Here is a 16,062-nt window from a genome sequence, read left to right on the forward strand (position 1 = left end):
CCCCCGCCCCCGCCCCAAACAACTCCTCCATCTCCCCTCACCCCAAACAACAACTCCATCTCCCCCCGCCCCCGCCCCAAACAACAACTCCATCTCCCCCCGCCCCCGCCCCAAACAACAACTCCATCTCCCCCCGCCCCCGCCCCAAACAACAACTCCATCTACCCCTGCCCCCCGCCCCAAACAACAACTCCATCTCCCCCCGGCCCCCGCCCCAAACAACAACTCCATCTCCCCCCGCCCCCGCCCCAAACAACTCCATCTCCCCCCGCCCCAAACAACTCCATCTCCCCCCGCCCCCGCCCCCAAACAACAACTCCATCTCCCCCCGCCCCCGCCCCAAACAACTCCATCTCCCCCGCCCCCCGCCCCAAACAACTCCATCTCCCCCCGCCCCAAACAACAACTCCATCTCCCCCCGCCCCCCGCCCCAAACAACTCCATCTCCCCCCGCCCCAAACAACTCCATCTCCCCCCGCCCCCGCCCCCAAACAACAACTCCATCTCCCCCCGCCCTCGCCCCAAACAACAACTCCATCTCCCCCCGCCCCCGCCCCAAACAACTCCATCTCCCCCCGCCCCAAACAACTCCTCCATCTCCCCCCGCCCCCGCCCCAAACAACTCCATCTCCCCCCGCCCCAAACAACTCCTCCATCTCCCCCCGCCCCCGCCCCAAACAACAACTCCATCTCCCCCCGCCCCAAACAACAACTCCATCTCCCCCCGCCCCAAACAACTCCTCCATCTCCCCCGCCCCCGCCCCAAACAACAACTCCATCTCCCCCCGCCCCAAACAACTCCTCCATCTCCCCCGCCCTCGCCCCAAACAACAACTCCATCTCCCCCGCCCCCGCCCCAAACAACAACTCCATCTCCCCCCGCCCCCGCCCCAAACAACTCCTCCATCTCTGCCCCATTGACCTTCCGCATGTCTTCTCCCCTCTCTGCCTCTCCGTCCCTCTCCACAGCCTCAGTCTTGCCTGCTGAAAACATGTCTGACTATTTCCTTTTGCACACTGATGCTTCCATTCTTCTCACCTGTTCAAACCCACAAGAGTTGCAGCAGCAGATGCGAGCCAATGGATGCGTCTTAATCATTATCTTTCCTTCCTTTTGGGCCTTGGCTGTGAAATATAGGCGGCCTTTCATTGCCTTTCGCCTGAGAGAGGAAAATAAAAGTTACAAACACAACAGAACCAGAGGCAGGAGCCCAGATGCGTTTTCCAAGTTCCCCATCTCTCCTGAAGCTTTCTGAGCTCAGTGTGCTACAGTTCTACGTGTGCTGTGTGCCTTCAACACCTCTCCCAAATGGCAAATTTCCATGTGCAAGTTTAGACAGTGACTATCAGCAGATATTCACCCTTGGGGACATCGCGGCGGCGCACTATACTGCACTCACCCGTTGTCTACATGCGTGCACACCTAGGGGTCAGCAGGGGTCACTAGCTAGGAATCAGGAGCAGGAACCCTTGATCATTTTCCCCACTACAGTACAGGTGCTGAGGCCAATTACAACCCTACCGAGGTCAATAAACTCACACCGGGCATTGTGGGCTAGCAAGTCACTCAGTTACCACAGGGCAATAAATGTCAGCCTTGCGAGAATAAATGTAAAATATCTTCTACTCTGTATGGCACTAAGCACCAAACCACTGCTTCAGATTCCCAACGCAGAACTCCCTTTGTCCCTTTATAAAGTAAAAGGAACGAACTTGCATTTCGACAGCGCCCTTTACAACCCCGGGATGTCCCAAAGCGCTTTAAAGTTAAAGAAGTACTTTTGAAGTGCATCACTGTTGTAATGTAGGAAACATGGCAGCCAATTTGCAGAAAACAAGGTCCTACAAACAGTAATTACAAAGACACCAGGTGAAACAGCGATTTACTTGTACTTCTTGCAATCTAGTATACTGTATTCGCTGCTCACGATGCGGTCTCCTCTACATTGGGGAGACCAAATGCAGATTGGGTGACCGCTTTGCGGAACACCTCCGTTCAGTCTGTAAGCGTGACCCCGAGCTTCCGGTTGCCTGTCATTTTAATTCTCTGCCCCACTCCTACTCTGTTCTCGGCCTCCTACATTGTTCTAATGAAGCTCAATGTAAGCTCGAGGAACAGCACCTCATCTTTTGATTAGGCACTTACTTTACAGCCTTCCGGACTCAACATTGAGTTCAACAATTTCAGACCAAAGCCACTGCCCCAATTCTTTTAGACGGAGGCTGTTGCTGATGTTTCTGCCATTCCCATTTACACCTCCTCTAGACCCATCTTTTGTTTCTTTACTTGTCCCATTACCATCTCCTTTCGCCTCGCACCATCATCCCTTTTGTCATTTAATCGCTCCTACCTTCCATCCTATCACAGACCTTCCCTTTAGTTCTTTCCTCCCCTCCCCCTCTCCCAGCCCCTGCACTTGCTTAAAACCTGTTACATCTCGAACATCTTCCAGTTCTGACGAAAGGTCATCGATCTGAAACATTAACTTTGTTTCTCTCTCCACAGATGCTGCCTGACCTGCGGAGTATTTCCAGCATTTTCTGCATTTATTTCCGATTTGCAGCATCTGCAGTATTTATTTGTAATGGTTGGCTGGATGTGGTTGTGTTTTTTTTTGATTTGCTGTACGTGTGGTTTGGACAGGTGTGTTGTTTTACCTCTCAGAGTCCAGCTTCATCAGTGCCCGGACATCGAAACAGAATTGCACATCTGTCACTGTACAGCTGGGGTAGGCTTCACTGAAACAAGAAAGCACACAACATCAGAAGCTGCCAGCATTTCACTCCACTATCAGATACTCCAGCATCTTCCCAACAATAACTCGTGCAGCACACCAGAAGAACAGAGCAAACTGTAACTGGACAAATACCAGCCTCAGACACACAGGCAGTGAGAGACACACAGGCAGACACACAAACACAGTCAGTGAGAGACGCACAGACAGACACACAGACACAGTCAGTGAGAAACACACAGACAGACACACAAACACAGTCAGTGAGAGACACACAGATAGACACACAGACACAGTCAGTGAGAGACACACAGACAGACACACAAACGCAGTCAGTGAGAGACACACAGACAGACACAGTCAGTGAGAGACACACAGACAGACACAGTCAGTGAGAAACACACAGACAGACACACAAACACAGTCAGTGAGAGACACACAGACAGACACACAGACACAGTCAGTGAGAGACACACAGACAGACACAGTCAGTGAGAGACACACAGACAGACACACAGACACAGTCAGTGAGAGACACACAGACACAGTCAGTGAGAGACATAGAAACATAGAAGATAGGAGCAGGAGTAGGCCATTCGGCCCTTCGAGCCTGCTCCGCCATTCAATGAGATCATGGCTGATCATCCAAATTCAGTACCCTGTCCCTGCCTTCTCCCCATATCCCTTGATCCCTTTAGCCTCAAGAAATATATCCAACTCTTTCTTGAATATATTTAATGAACTGGCCTCCACCGCCCTCTGTGGCAGAGAATTCCACAGGTTCACCACTCTCTGGGTGAAGAAATTCCTCCTCATTTCAGTCCTAAATGGCTTACCCCTTATCCTTAAACTATGACCCCTGGTTCTGGACTCCCCGGCCATCAGAAACATCCTTTCTGCATCTAGTCTGTCCAGACCTGACAGAATTTTATAGGTTTCGATGAGATCCCCTCTCAATCTTCTAAACTCCAGTGAGTATAAGCCCAATTGACACAATCTCTCCTCGTACGTCATTCCTGCCATCCCAGGTATCAGCCTGGTGAATCTTAGCTGCACTCCCTCCATGGCAAGAACGTCCTTCCTCAGGTAAGGTGACCAAAACTGCACCCAATACTCAAGGTGCGGTCTCACCAAGGCCCTGTACAACTGCAGCAAGACATCCTTGTTCTTGTACTTGAACCCTCTTGCTACGAAGGCCAACATACCATTTGCCTTCTTAACTGCCTGCTGCACCTGCATGCTTACCTTCAGCGACTGGTGCACAAGAACACCCAGGTCTCTTTGCACTTCCCCTTCTCCCAATCTATTGCCATTCAAATAATAATCTGCCTTCCTGTTTTTGCCACCAAAGTGGATAACCTCACATTTATCCACATTATAATGCATTTGCCATGTTTCTGCCCAATCACCCAACCTGTCCAAATCGTACTGGAGTTTCACGACATCCTCCTCACAGCTTACCCTCCCACCCAGCTTTGTGTCGTCTGCAAATTTGGAGATATTACATCCAATTCCCTCGTCCAGATCATTAATATATATTGTGAAAGCTGGGGTCCTAGGACCGATCCTTGCGGTACCCCACTAGTCACTGCCTGCCACTCGGAAAACGACCCGTTTATTCCAACTCTTTGCTTTCTGTCCGCCAACCAGTTCTCTATCCAAGTCAATACCTTGCCCCCAATCCCATGTGCCTTAATTTTGCACGCTAACCTCTTATGCGGGACCTTATCGAAAGCCTTCTGAAAGTCCAAATACACCACATCCACTGGTTCTCCCTTATCTATTTTACCAGTTACATCCTCAAAAAATTCCAGTAGATTAGTCAAGCATGATTTACCTTTTGTAAATCCATGTTGACTTTGTCCGATCCTGTCACTGCTTTCCAAGTGCTCTGCTATTACATCTTTTATAATGGACTCAAGCATTTTCCCCACTACCGATGTCAGGCTTACCGGTCTATAATTCCCCGCTTTTTCTCTGCCACCTTTTCTGAATAGTGGGGTAACATTAGCTACCCTCCAATCCATGGGTACTGTTCCAGAGTCTATCGAGTTCTGGAAGATGACCAGCAATGCATCTACTATTTCTAGGGCCACTTCCGAGACAGACACAGTCAATGAGACACACACAGACAGACACACAAACACAGTCAATGAGACACACACAGACAGACAGACAGACACAGACACAGTCAGTGAGAGACACACAGACACACAGACACAGTCAGTGAGAGACACACAGACAGACACACAGACACAGTCAGCGAGAGACACACAGACAGACACACAGACACAGTCAATGAGACACAGACAGACAGACACACAGACACAGTCAATGAGACACACACAGACAGACACACAGACACAGTCAATGAGACACACACAGACAGACAGACACACAGACACAGTCAGTGAGAGACACACAGACACAGTCAGTGAGAGACACACAGACAGACACACAGACACAGTCAGCGAGAGACACACAGATAGACACGCAGACACAGTCAGTGAGAGACATACAGACACAGTCAGTGAGAGACACACAGACAGACACACAGACACAGTCAGTGAGAGATATACAGAGTCAGAGAGACACACACAATAACTTGGGAGATGTTTTGGGAGCGAGGGTTCGGATGTCGCGTGGGAAACCATGAAGTAAGTTCAGCGTGTCCACGTCTGTGGCTTTTTAACGCAACCACCTCATTATCATTTGACTTCCGGGTTTGCCGTCCAATCTGCGGCAGCGGGCGTGATGAGGACCCGCAATGACACGATCTCAACTCCAATATTTAAAGGGCCAATCCAAAGATGGAATTATGAGGAGCTTGGAGTTGGAAGCAACAGAGGAAGCAGTGTAGTAGGTAATCAGGATGCTCAAAGGCTGCGCCCCGCGAAATGACTACTCCCTTGATGTGCTGCTGGGGGCAGTGAGGAGTCGTTGAGAGATACTATTCTCCAGCAACAGGAGGAAGAAACTGGCTGCTGACACCAAGAAGACGTGGCTGGAGGTGGCACAGGAGGTCACCAGCAGGAGCGTAGTGCCACGCTCATCGATTTATTCAGTGCAGGAAGCGCTTCAATAACCTAGCCAGGTCAGGAAAGTGAGTAAAGTTGGACATTCAGCTACTCCCTGCTGAGCGCATCACCGCAACCCCTCACTCTGCCGTCTCAAGCCTACTCCATCACATCACTCCTCATACCGACTTACCTTGCACACCAGCCCATCCTTCTCTTTCTATGCACTTCCTCACATCTCCATCTATCCATCCACCACTCCCACTCCCCCTCATCCTGATGCAATGCCTCTCCCTCATCATCACCCTCACCAAACGCACTGCATCCATCGGGTGAACACAGGCCATTACACTCACTCATCTGTCTGTTCTTTCCCCCGTTGCAGGAGAAGAGAGCACAGAACACGAGAAAAGGGAGAGAACTGGAGGTGGCCCTCCACAGATTTCCCAATTTACAAGCGCAAAAGAGGAGGCACTGGAGATAGATGAAGTTTTGGCATCCCTGACGTCAGAGACAGGGATCTCCCAGCGAGGTAACCGAGAGGGTTGATGAGGATAATGTGGTTCAGGGAGCTCCCAGCTAGGTAACCGAGAGGGTTGATGAGGATAATGTGGTTCAGGGAGTTCCCAGCTAGGGAACAGAGAGGGTTGATGAGGGTAATGTGGTTCAGGGAGCTCCCAGCTAGGTAACAGAGAGGGTTGATGAGGATAATGTGGTTCAGGGAGCTCCCAGCTAGGTAACAGAGAGGGTTGATGAGGATAATGCAGTTCAGGGAGCTCCCAGCTAGGTAACCGAGAGGGTTGATGAGGATAATGTGGTTCAGGGAGCTCCCAGCTAGGTAACCGAGAGGGTTGATGAGGATAATGTGGTTCAGGGAGCTCCCAGCTAGGTAACCGAGAGGGTTGATGAGGATAATGTGGTTCAGGGAGCTCCCAGCTAGGTAACCGAGAGGGTTGATGAGGATAATGTGGTTCAGGGAGCTCCCAGCTAGGTAACAGACAGGGTTGATGAGGGTAATGAAGTTCAGGGAGCTCCCAGCTAGGTAACCGAGAGGGTTGATGAGGATAATGTGGTTCAGGGAGCTCCCAGCTAGGTAACAGAGAGGGTTGATGAGGGTAATGTGGTTCAGGGAGCTCCCAGTTAGGTAACAGAGAGGGTTGATGAGGATAATGTGGTTCAGGGAGCTCCCAGCTAGGTAACAGAGAGGGTTGATGAGGATAATGTGGTTCAGGGAGCTCCCAGCTAGGTAACAGAGGGGGTTGATGAGGATAATGCAGTTCAGGGAGCTCCCAGCTAGGTAACAGAGAGGGTTGATGAGGATAATGTGGTTCAGGGACCTCCCAGCTAGGCAACAGAGAGGGTTGATGAGGGTAATGAAGTTCAGGGAGCTCCCAGCTAGGTAACCGAGAGGGTTGATGAGGATAATGTGGTTCAGGGAGCTCCCAGCTAGGTAACAGAGAGGGTTGATGAGGGTAATGTGGTTCAGGGAGCTCCCAGCTAGGTAACAGAGAGGGTTGATGAGGATAATGTGGTTCAGGGAGCTCCCAGCTAGGTAACAGAGAGGGTTGATGAGGATAATGTGGTTCAGGGAGCTCCCAGCTAGGTAACCGAGAGGGTTGATGAGGATAATGCAGTTCAGGGAGCTCCCAGCTAGGTAACAGAGAGGGTTGATGAGGATAATGTGGTTCAGGGAGCTCCCAGCTAGGTAACAGAGAGGGTTGATGAGGATAATGCAGTTCAGGGAGCTCCCAGCTAGGTAACCGAGAGGGTTGATGAGGATAATGTGGTTCAGGGAGCTCCCAGCTAGGTAACCGAGAGGGTTGATGAGGATAATGCAGTTCAGGGAGCTCCCAGCTAGGTAACAGAGAGGGTTGATCAGGATAATGTGTTTCAGGGAGCTCCCACCTAGGTAACCGAGAGGGTTGATGAGGATAATGTGGTTGAGGGAGCTCCCAGCTAGGTAACAGAGAGGGTTGATGAGGATAATGTGGTTCAGGGAGCTCCCAGCTAGGTAACCAAGAGGGTTGATGAGGATAATGTGGTTCAGGGAGCACCCAGCTAGGTAACCAAGAGGGTTGATGAGGATAATGCAGTTCAGGGAGCTCCCAGCAAGGTAACAGAGAGGGTTGATGAGGATAATGTGGTTCAGGGAGCTCCCAGCTAGGTAACAGAGAGGGTTGATGAGGATAATGTGGTTCAGGGAGCTCCCAGCTAGGTAACCAAGAGGGTTGATGAGGATAATGTGGTTCAGGGAGCTCCCAGCTAGGTAACCAAGAGGGTTGATGAGGATAATGTGGTTCAGGGAGCTCCCAGCTAGGTAACCGAGAGGGTTGATGAGGATAATGTGGTTGAGGGAGCTCCCAGCTAGGTAACAGAGAGGGTTGATGAGGATAATGCAGTTCAGGGAGCTCCCAGCTAGGTAACCGAGAGGGTTGATGAGGATAATGTGGTCCAGGGAGCTCCCAGCGAGGTAACCGAGAGGGTTGATGAGGGTAATGTGGGTTAGGGAGCTCCCAGCTAGGTAACCGAGAGGGTTGATGAGGGCAATGTGGTTCAGGGAGCTCCCAGCTAGGTAACCGAGAGGGTTGATGAGGGTAATGTGGTTCAGGGAGCTCCCAGCTAGGTAACCGAGAGGGTTGATGAGGATAATGTGGTTCAGGGAGCTCCCAGCTAGGTAACAGAGAGGGTTGATGAGGATAATGTGGTTCAGGGAGCTCCCAGCTAGGTAACTGAGAGGGTTGATGAGGGTAATGTGGTTCAGGGAGCTCCCAGCTAGGTAACCGAGAGGGTTGATGAGGATAATGTGGTTCAGGGAGCTCCCAGCTAGGTAACAGAGGGGGTTGATGAGGATAATGTGGTTCAGGGAGCTCCCAGCTAGGTAACAGAGGGGGTTGATGAGGATAATGTGGTTCAGGGAGCTCCCAGCTAGGTAACCGAAAGGGTTGATGAGGATAATGTGGTTCAGGGAGCTCCCAGCTAGGTAACAGAGAGGGTTGATGAGGATAATGTGGTTCAGGGAGCTCCCAGCTAGGTAACCGAGAGGGTTGATGAGGATAATGCGGTTCAGGGAGCTCCCAGCTAGGTAACAGAGAGGGTTGATGAGGATAATGCGGTTCAGGGAGCTCCCAGCTAGGTAACAGAGAGGGTTGATGAGGATAATGTGGTTCAGGGAGCTCCCAGCTAGGTAACCGAGAGGGTTGATGAGGATAATGTGGTTCAGGGAGCTCCCAGCTAGGTAACCGAGAGGGTTGATGAGGATAATGTGGTTCAGGGAGCTCCCAGCTAGGTAACAGAGAGGGTTGATGAGGATAACGCGGTTCAGGGAGCTCCCAGCTAGGCAACAGAGAGGGTTGATGAGGATAATGTGGTTCAGGGAGCTCCCAGCTAGGCAACAGAGAGGGTTGATGAGGATAATGTGGTTCAGGGAGCTCCCAGCTAGGTAACCGAGAGGGTTGATGAGGATAATGTGGTTCAGGGAGCTCCCAGCTAGGTAACCGAGAGAGTTGATGAGGGTAATGTGGTTCAGGGAGCTCCCAGCTAGGTAACAGAGAGGGTTGATGAGGATAATGTGGTTCAGGGAGCTCCCAGCTAGGTAACCGAGAGGGTTGATGAGGATAATGTGGTTCAGGGAGCTCCCAGCTAGGTAACCGAGAGGGTTGATGAGGATAATGTGGTTCAGGGAGCTCCCAGCTAGGTAACAGAGAGGGTTGATGAGGGTAATGTGGTTCAGGGAGCTCCCAGCTAGGTAACAGAGAGGATTGATGAGGATAATGTGGTTCAGGGAGCTCCCAGCTAGGTAACAGAGAGGGTTGATGAGGATAATGTGGTTCAGGGAGCTCCCAGCTAGGTAACCGAGAGGGTTGATGAGGATAATGTGGTTCAGGGAGCTCCCAGCTAGGTAACAGAGAGGGTTGATGAGGATAATGTGGTTCAGGGAGCTCCCAGCTAGGTAACCGAGAGGGTTGATGTGGGTAATGTGGTTCAGGGAGCTCCCAGCTAGGTAACAGAGAGGGTTGATGAGGATAATGCAGTTCAGGGAGCTCCCAGCTAGGTAACAGAGAGGGTTGATGAGGGCAATGTGGTTCAGGGAGCTCCCAGCTAGGTAACAGAGAGGGTTGATGAGGGTAATGTGGGTTAGGGAGCTCCCAGCTAGGTAACAGAGAGGGTTGATGAGGGTAATGAAGTTCAGGGAGCTCCCAGCTAGGTAACAGAGAGGGTTGATGAGGATAATGTGGTTCAGGGAGCTCCCAGCTAGGTAACAGAGAGGGTTGATGAGGGTAATGTGGGTTAGGGAGCTCCCAGCTAGGTAACCGAGAGGGTTGATGAGGGTAATGTGGTTCAGGGAGCTCCCAGCTAGGTAACCGAGAGGGTTGATGAGGGTAATGTGGTTCAGGGAGCTCCCAGCTAGGTAACAGAGAGGGTTGATGAGGGTAATGTGGTTCAGGGAGCTCCCAGCTAGGTAACAGAGAGGGTTGATGAGGGCAATGTGGTTCAGGGAGCTCCCAGCTAGGTAACAGAGAGGGTTGATGAGGGCAATGTGGTTCAGGGAGCTCCCAGCTAGGTAACAGGGAGGGTTGATGAGGATAATGTGGTTCAGGGAGCTCCCAGCTTGGTAACAGAGAGGGTTGATGAGGATAATGTGGTTCAGGGAGCTCCCAGCTAGGTAACAGAGCGGGTTGATGAGGATAATGCAGTTCAGGGAGCTCCCAGCTAGGTAACCGAGAGGGTTGATGAGGATAATGTGGTTCAGGGAGCTCCCAGCTAGGTAACCGAGAGGGTTGATGAGGGTAATGTGGTTCAGGGAGCTCCCAGCTAGGTAACCGAGAGGGTTGATGAGGATAATGTGGTTCAGGGAGCTCCCAGCTAGGTAACCGAGAGGGTTGATGAGGGCAATGTGGTTCAGGGAGCTCCCAGCTAGGTAACAGAGAGGGTTGATGAGGATAATGTGGTTCAGGGAGCTCCCAGCTAGGTAACCGAGAGGGTTGATGAGGATAATGTGGTTCAGGGAGCTCCCAGCTAGGTAACCGAGAGGGTTGATGAGGGCAATGTGGTTCAGGGAGCTCCCAGCTAGGTAACAGAGAGGGTTGATGAGGGCAATGTGGTTCAGGGAGCTCCCAGCTAGGTAACAGAGAGGGTTGATGAGGATAATGTGGTTCAGGGAGCTCCCAGTTAGGTAACAGAGAGGGTTGATGAGGATAATGTGGTTCAGGGAGCTCCCAGCTAGGTAACCGAGAGGGTTGATGAGGATAATGTGGTTCAGGGAGCTCCCAGCTAGGTAACAGAGAGGGTTGATGAGGGCAATGTGGTTCAGGGAGCTCCCAGCTAGGTAACCGAGAGGGTTGATGAGGATAATGTGGTTCAGGGAGCTCCCAGCTAGGTAACAGAGAGGGTTGATGAGGATAATGTGGTTCAGGGAGCTCCCAGCTAGGTAACAGAGAGGGTTGATGAGGGCAATGTGGTTCAGGGAGCTCCCAGCTAGGTAACCGAGAGGGTTGATGAGGTTAATGTGGGTTAGGGAGCTCCCAGCTAGGTAACCGAGAGGGTTGATGAGGGTAATGTGGTTCAGGGAGCTCCCAGCTAGGTAACCGAGAGGGTTGATGAGGATAATGTGGTTCAGGGTGCTCCCAGCTAGGTAACAGAGAGGGTTGATGAGGATAATGTGGTTCAGGGAGCTCCCAGCTAGGTAACAGAGAGGGTTGATGCGGATAATGCAGTTCAGGGAGCTCCCAGCTAGGTAACCGAGAGGGTTGATGAGGGTAATGTGGTTCAGGGAGCTCCCAGCTAGGTAACAGAGAGGGTTGATGAGGATAATGTGGTTCAGGGAGCTCCCAGCTAGGTAACCGAGAGGGTTGATGAGGATAATGTGGTTCAGGGAGCTCCCAGCTAGGTAACAGAGAGGGTTGATGAGGATAATGTGGTTCAGGGAGCTCCCAGCTAGGTAACCGAGAGGGTTGATGAGGGTAATGTGGGTTAGGGAGCTCCCAGCTAGGTAACCGAGAGGGTTGATGAGGGTAATGTGGGTTAGGGAGCTCCCAGCTAGGTAACCGAGAGGGTTGATGAGGATAATGTGGATCAGGGAGCTCCCAGCTAGGTAACCGAGAGGGTTGATGAGGATAATGTGGTTCAGGGAGCTCCCAGCTAGGTAACCAAGAGGGTTGATGAGGATAATGTGGTTCAGGGAGCTCCCAGCTAGGTAACCGAGAGGGTTGATGAGGATAATGTGGTTCAGGGAGCTCCCAGCTAGGTAACAGAGGGGGTTGATGAGGATAATGTGGTTCAGGGAGCTCCCAGCTAGGTAACCGAGAGGGTTGATGAGGATAATGCGGTTCAGGGAGCTCCCAGCTAGGTAACCGAGAGGGTTGATGAGGATAATGTGGTTCAGGGAGCTCCCAGCTAGGTAACAGAGAGGGTTGATGAGGATAATGTGGTTCAGGGAGCTCCCAGCTAGGTAACCGAGAGGGTTGATGAGGATAATGTGGTTCAGGGAGCTCCCAGCTAGGTAACAGAGAGGGTTGATGAGGATAATGTGGTTCAGGGAGCTCCCAGCTAGGTAACAGAGAGGGTTGATGAGGATAATGTGGTTGAGGGAGCTCCCAGCTAGGTAACCGAGAGGGTTGATGAGGATAATGTGGTTCAGGGAGCTCCCAGCTCGGTAACAGAGAGGGTTGATGAGGGCAATGTGGTTCAGGGAGCTCCCAGCTTGGTAACCGAGAGGGTTGATGAGGATAATGTGGTTCAGGGAGCTCCCAGCTAGGTAACCGAGAGGGTTGATGAGGATAATGTGGTTCAGGGAGCTCCCAGCTAGGTAACCAAGAGGGTTGATGAGGGTAATGTGGTTCAGAGAGCTCCCAGCTAGGTAACCGAGAGGGTTGATGAGGATAATGTGGTTCAGGGAGCTCCCAGCTAGGTAACAGAGAGGGTTGATGAGGATAATGTGGTTCAGGGAGCTCCCAGCTAGGTAACAGAGAGGGTTGATGAGGATAATGTGGTTCAGGGAGCTCCCAGCTAGGTAACAGAGAGGGTTGATGAGGATAATGTGGTTCAGGGAGCTCCCAGCTAGGTAACCGAGAGGGTTGATGAGGATAATGTGGTTCAGGGAGCTCCCAGCTAGGTAACAGAGAGGGTTGATGAGGATAATGTGGTTGAGGGAGCTCCCAGCTAGGTAACCGAGAGGGTTGATGAGGGTAATGTGGTTCAGGGAGCTCCCAGCTAGGAAACCGAGAGGGTTGATGAGGATAATGCAGTTCAGGGAGCTCCCAGCTAGGTAACAGAGGGGGTTGATGAGGATAATGTGGTTCAGGGAGCTCCCAGCTAGGTAACCGAGAGGGTTGATGAGGATAATGCGGTTCAGGGAGCTCCCAGCTAGGTAACCGAGAGGGTTGATGAGGATAATGTGGTTCAGGGAGCTCCCAGCTAGGTAACAGAGAGGGTTGATGAGGATAATGTGGTTCAGGGAGCTCCCAGCTAGGTAACCGAGAGGGTTGATGAGGGTAATGTGGTTCAGGGAGCTCCCAGCTAGGTAACCGGGAGGGTTGATGAGGGTAATGTGGTTCAGGGAGCTCCCAGCTAGGTAACCGAGAGGGTTGATGAGGATAATGTGGTTCAGGGAGCTCCCAGCTAGGTAACCGAGAGGGTTGATGAGGATAATGTGGTTCAGGGAGCTCCCAGCTAGGTAACCGAGAGGGTTGATGAGGATAATGTGGTTCAGGGAGCTCCCAGCTAGGTAACAGAGAGGGTTGATGAGGGCAATGTGGTTCAGGGAGCTCCCAGCTAGGTAACCGAGAGGGTTGATGAGGATAATGTGGTTCAGGGAGCTCCCAGCTAGGTAACCGAGAGGGTTGATGAGGATAATGTGGTTCAGGGAGCTCCCAGCTAGGTAACAGAGAGGGTTGATGAGTGCAATGTGGTTCAGGGAGCTCCCAGCTAGGTAACCGAGAGGGTTGATGAGGATAATGTGGTTCAGGGAGCTCCCAGCTAGGTAACAGAGAGGGTTGATGAGGGTAATGCAGTTGATGTGGTGTACATGGACTTCCAAAAGGCATTTGATAAAGTGCCACATAATAGGCTTGCCAGCAAAGTTGAAGCCCATGGAATAAAAGGGACAGTGGCAGCATGGATAGGAAACTGGCTAAGTGACAGGAACCAGAGAGTAGTGGTGAACAGTTGTTTCTCAGACTGGAGGAAGGTGTACAGTGGTGTTCCCCAGGGGTCGGGACTAGGACCACTGCTTTTCTTGATATTAATGACTTGGACTTGGGTGTACAGGCAACAATTTCAAAATTTGCAGATGACACAAAACTTGGAAATATAGTGAACAGTGAGGAGGATAGTGATGGACTTCAGGAAGAAATAGACAGGCTGGTGGAATGGGCGGACACATGGCAGATTAAATTTAACACAGAAAAGTGCGAAGTGATACATTTTGGTAGGAAGAACGAGGAGAGGCAATATAAACTAAAGGGGAGAGGGGTCAATAACCAGGGGGCATAGATTCAGGGTAAGGGGCAGGAGGTTTAGAGGGGATTTGAGGAAGAACTTTTTCACCCAGAGGGTGGTTGGAATCTGGAACTCAATGCCTGAAAGGGTGGTAGAGGCAGGAACCCTCACAACATTCAAGAAGCATTTGGATGAGCACTTGAAATGCCATTGCATACAAGGCTACGGACCAAATGCTGAAAATCATTGAAGGTGGCAGGGCAGGTTGAAAAAGTGGTTAAAAAAGCATACGGGATCCAGGGCTTCATAAATAGAGGCTTCGGCCATGATTTTACTAATGGAGACGGGTTGGGTGCAGGTCAGGTGGTCAGTGGGTCCTGCTCCCACCTCCGCTGTCAGGCGGGATATAGTTGCGATTTTGCCCTAATTGGGCAATTGATTCCCTGCGTGTGCGCTCCTCTGGCCCAATTAATCTTTTGGGTCTGAAATTCGCCTCTGCTGATGTCACTTATCCAGCTGCTTTTAAGGGCTCTAAGCAGCCTTGGTTCATTCTCTACCTCTGTACTTCCAGAGTGAATACTTTGCTAATTGTTTGATACTTCTGAAATGTCTAGCTCAAGGCCCAAGGCCTCACCTCGCTTCGACGATGACTGCCTCCATGCTCTGGTGGAGGGAGCCAGAGCTCAAAAGGAGGTGCTCTTTCCTTCCCCTGGGAGGAAAAAATCTCCCCAGCAGACCAAAGCTGTGTGTCTGCAACTGGCTCAGGAGGTAAACTCCAGTCTATGTGCAGCAGAACCTGGCTGCAGTGCCGAAAGAGGCTCAATGACCTTGTCCGCACAGGAAAAGTGAGTAGACCATCACCTTTACCCTCAATCTGCTCCCCATCTCCTCTCAGCACCAGCACTCTGCATTGTCAACCTACTCCGACACATCCCTACACATCCCACTTTACCCTTACATCCCTTGCACCCTGAACCATCCCTTTCTCTCTCTGTACACAATCACTTCACTATTCGACTATGCTGCCCTCACACTCGCTATCACTGTGATGCTATGACAACAACGAACAACGCACAGGGAGGGCCCTTGGTATTGGCACCTCACTCCATCTTTGTCTCCTTCTAAGCATCTATGCTCTGGATTCTCTACACTCACTCCTTCATTCTCACTCAAACTCCACTTGTGTCCCTCACTGCAGGAAAAGAGAGCCCACAATAAGAGGGAAAGGGCAAAGATAGGAGGAGGGCCACCCTCAATAGCCCATCTCACCAGCGCTGAGGAAGCGGCCCTAGAGATCGTGGGAGCCAAGGAGGATCTGGAAGTGGGGGACAGACAGACGGGCACATCAGAGCAAGCTGGTGACAGAATAGTTTTGCATCTCTCTCATTGACATTGCATGAGTGACTGATATGGCTTCTGATGCTCATACAGATTGACTTATGCTCATCTGCACAATTCCATGTGCCTGCTACGTTAATATCACATGTCTAACTCATGCCTTTACTCCCCCACAGGACCATCGACAGCCCCCCTCCCCACTGTCTCGGAGGAAGAACCAGAGCCGGAAGACTCCTCAGAGGAAGCTGCAACCTCTGAGGGCGCAGCGTCAGCAGAATTAAGCGCACCCAGCACCAGCGCAGATACGCACACCTCGGTGGGTCATTCGTGAGATTAGTGTTGTCACCTGGTGTATCACAGCTCACAAGTGAGCATCAGCAGATGGTGGAGACAGGGACAGCAGTGGAGAGTCCTTATCAGAGACCGCAGGGCGCTCCCAGCTCTGCTCAACTGCATGTGGACCCTGTGCCTTCGGGTCCATCCAGAAAGACAGCGGTACTGGAACTCCAGGAACAGATGCAGGAGTCTCTGGCAGG

The 16,062-nt window shown here is 51.5% G+C and overlaps 1 protein-coding gene across 1 annotated transcript in view; it reads right to left on the reverse strand.

Annotated features, from left to right (window-relative positions):
• tmem63c (transmembrane protein 63C) overlaps positions 1-16,062 on the reverse strand; it is a 346,423-nt gene that overhangs the window by 150,746 nt on the left and 179,615 nt on the right. Inside the window, exons 10-11 of the mRNA XM_086004159.1 lie at positions 2,659-2,739; positions 1,040-1,160 (exon numbers count right to left, since the gene is read on the reverse strand). Coding sequence (XP_085860285.1) covers positions 1,040-1,160; positions 2,659-2,739 — 202 coding nt within the window. The remainder of the gene's footprint in view (positions 1-1,039; positions 1,161-2,658; positions 2,740-16,062) is intronic.

Source organism: Somniosus microcephalus, chromosome 12 (genome assembly GCF_052327205.1).
Source record: "Somniosus microcephalus isolate GS21.2 chromosome 12, FLI_Smic_1.0, whole genome shotgun sequence".
Classification (NCBI taxonomy): Eukaryota; Metazoa; Chordata; class Chondrichthyes; order Squaliformes; family Somniosidae; genus Somniosus; species Somniosus microcephalus.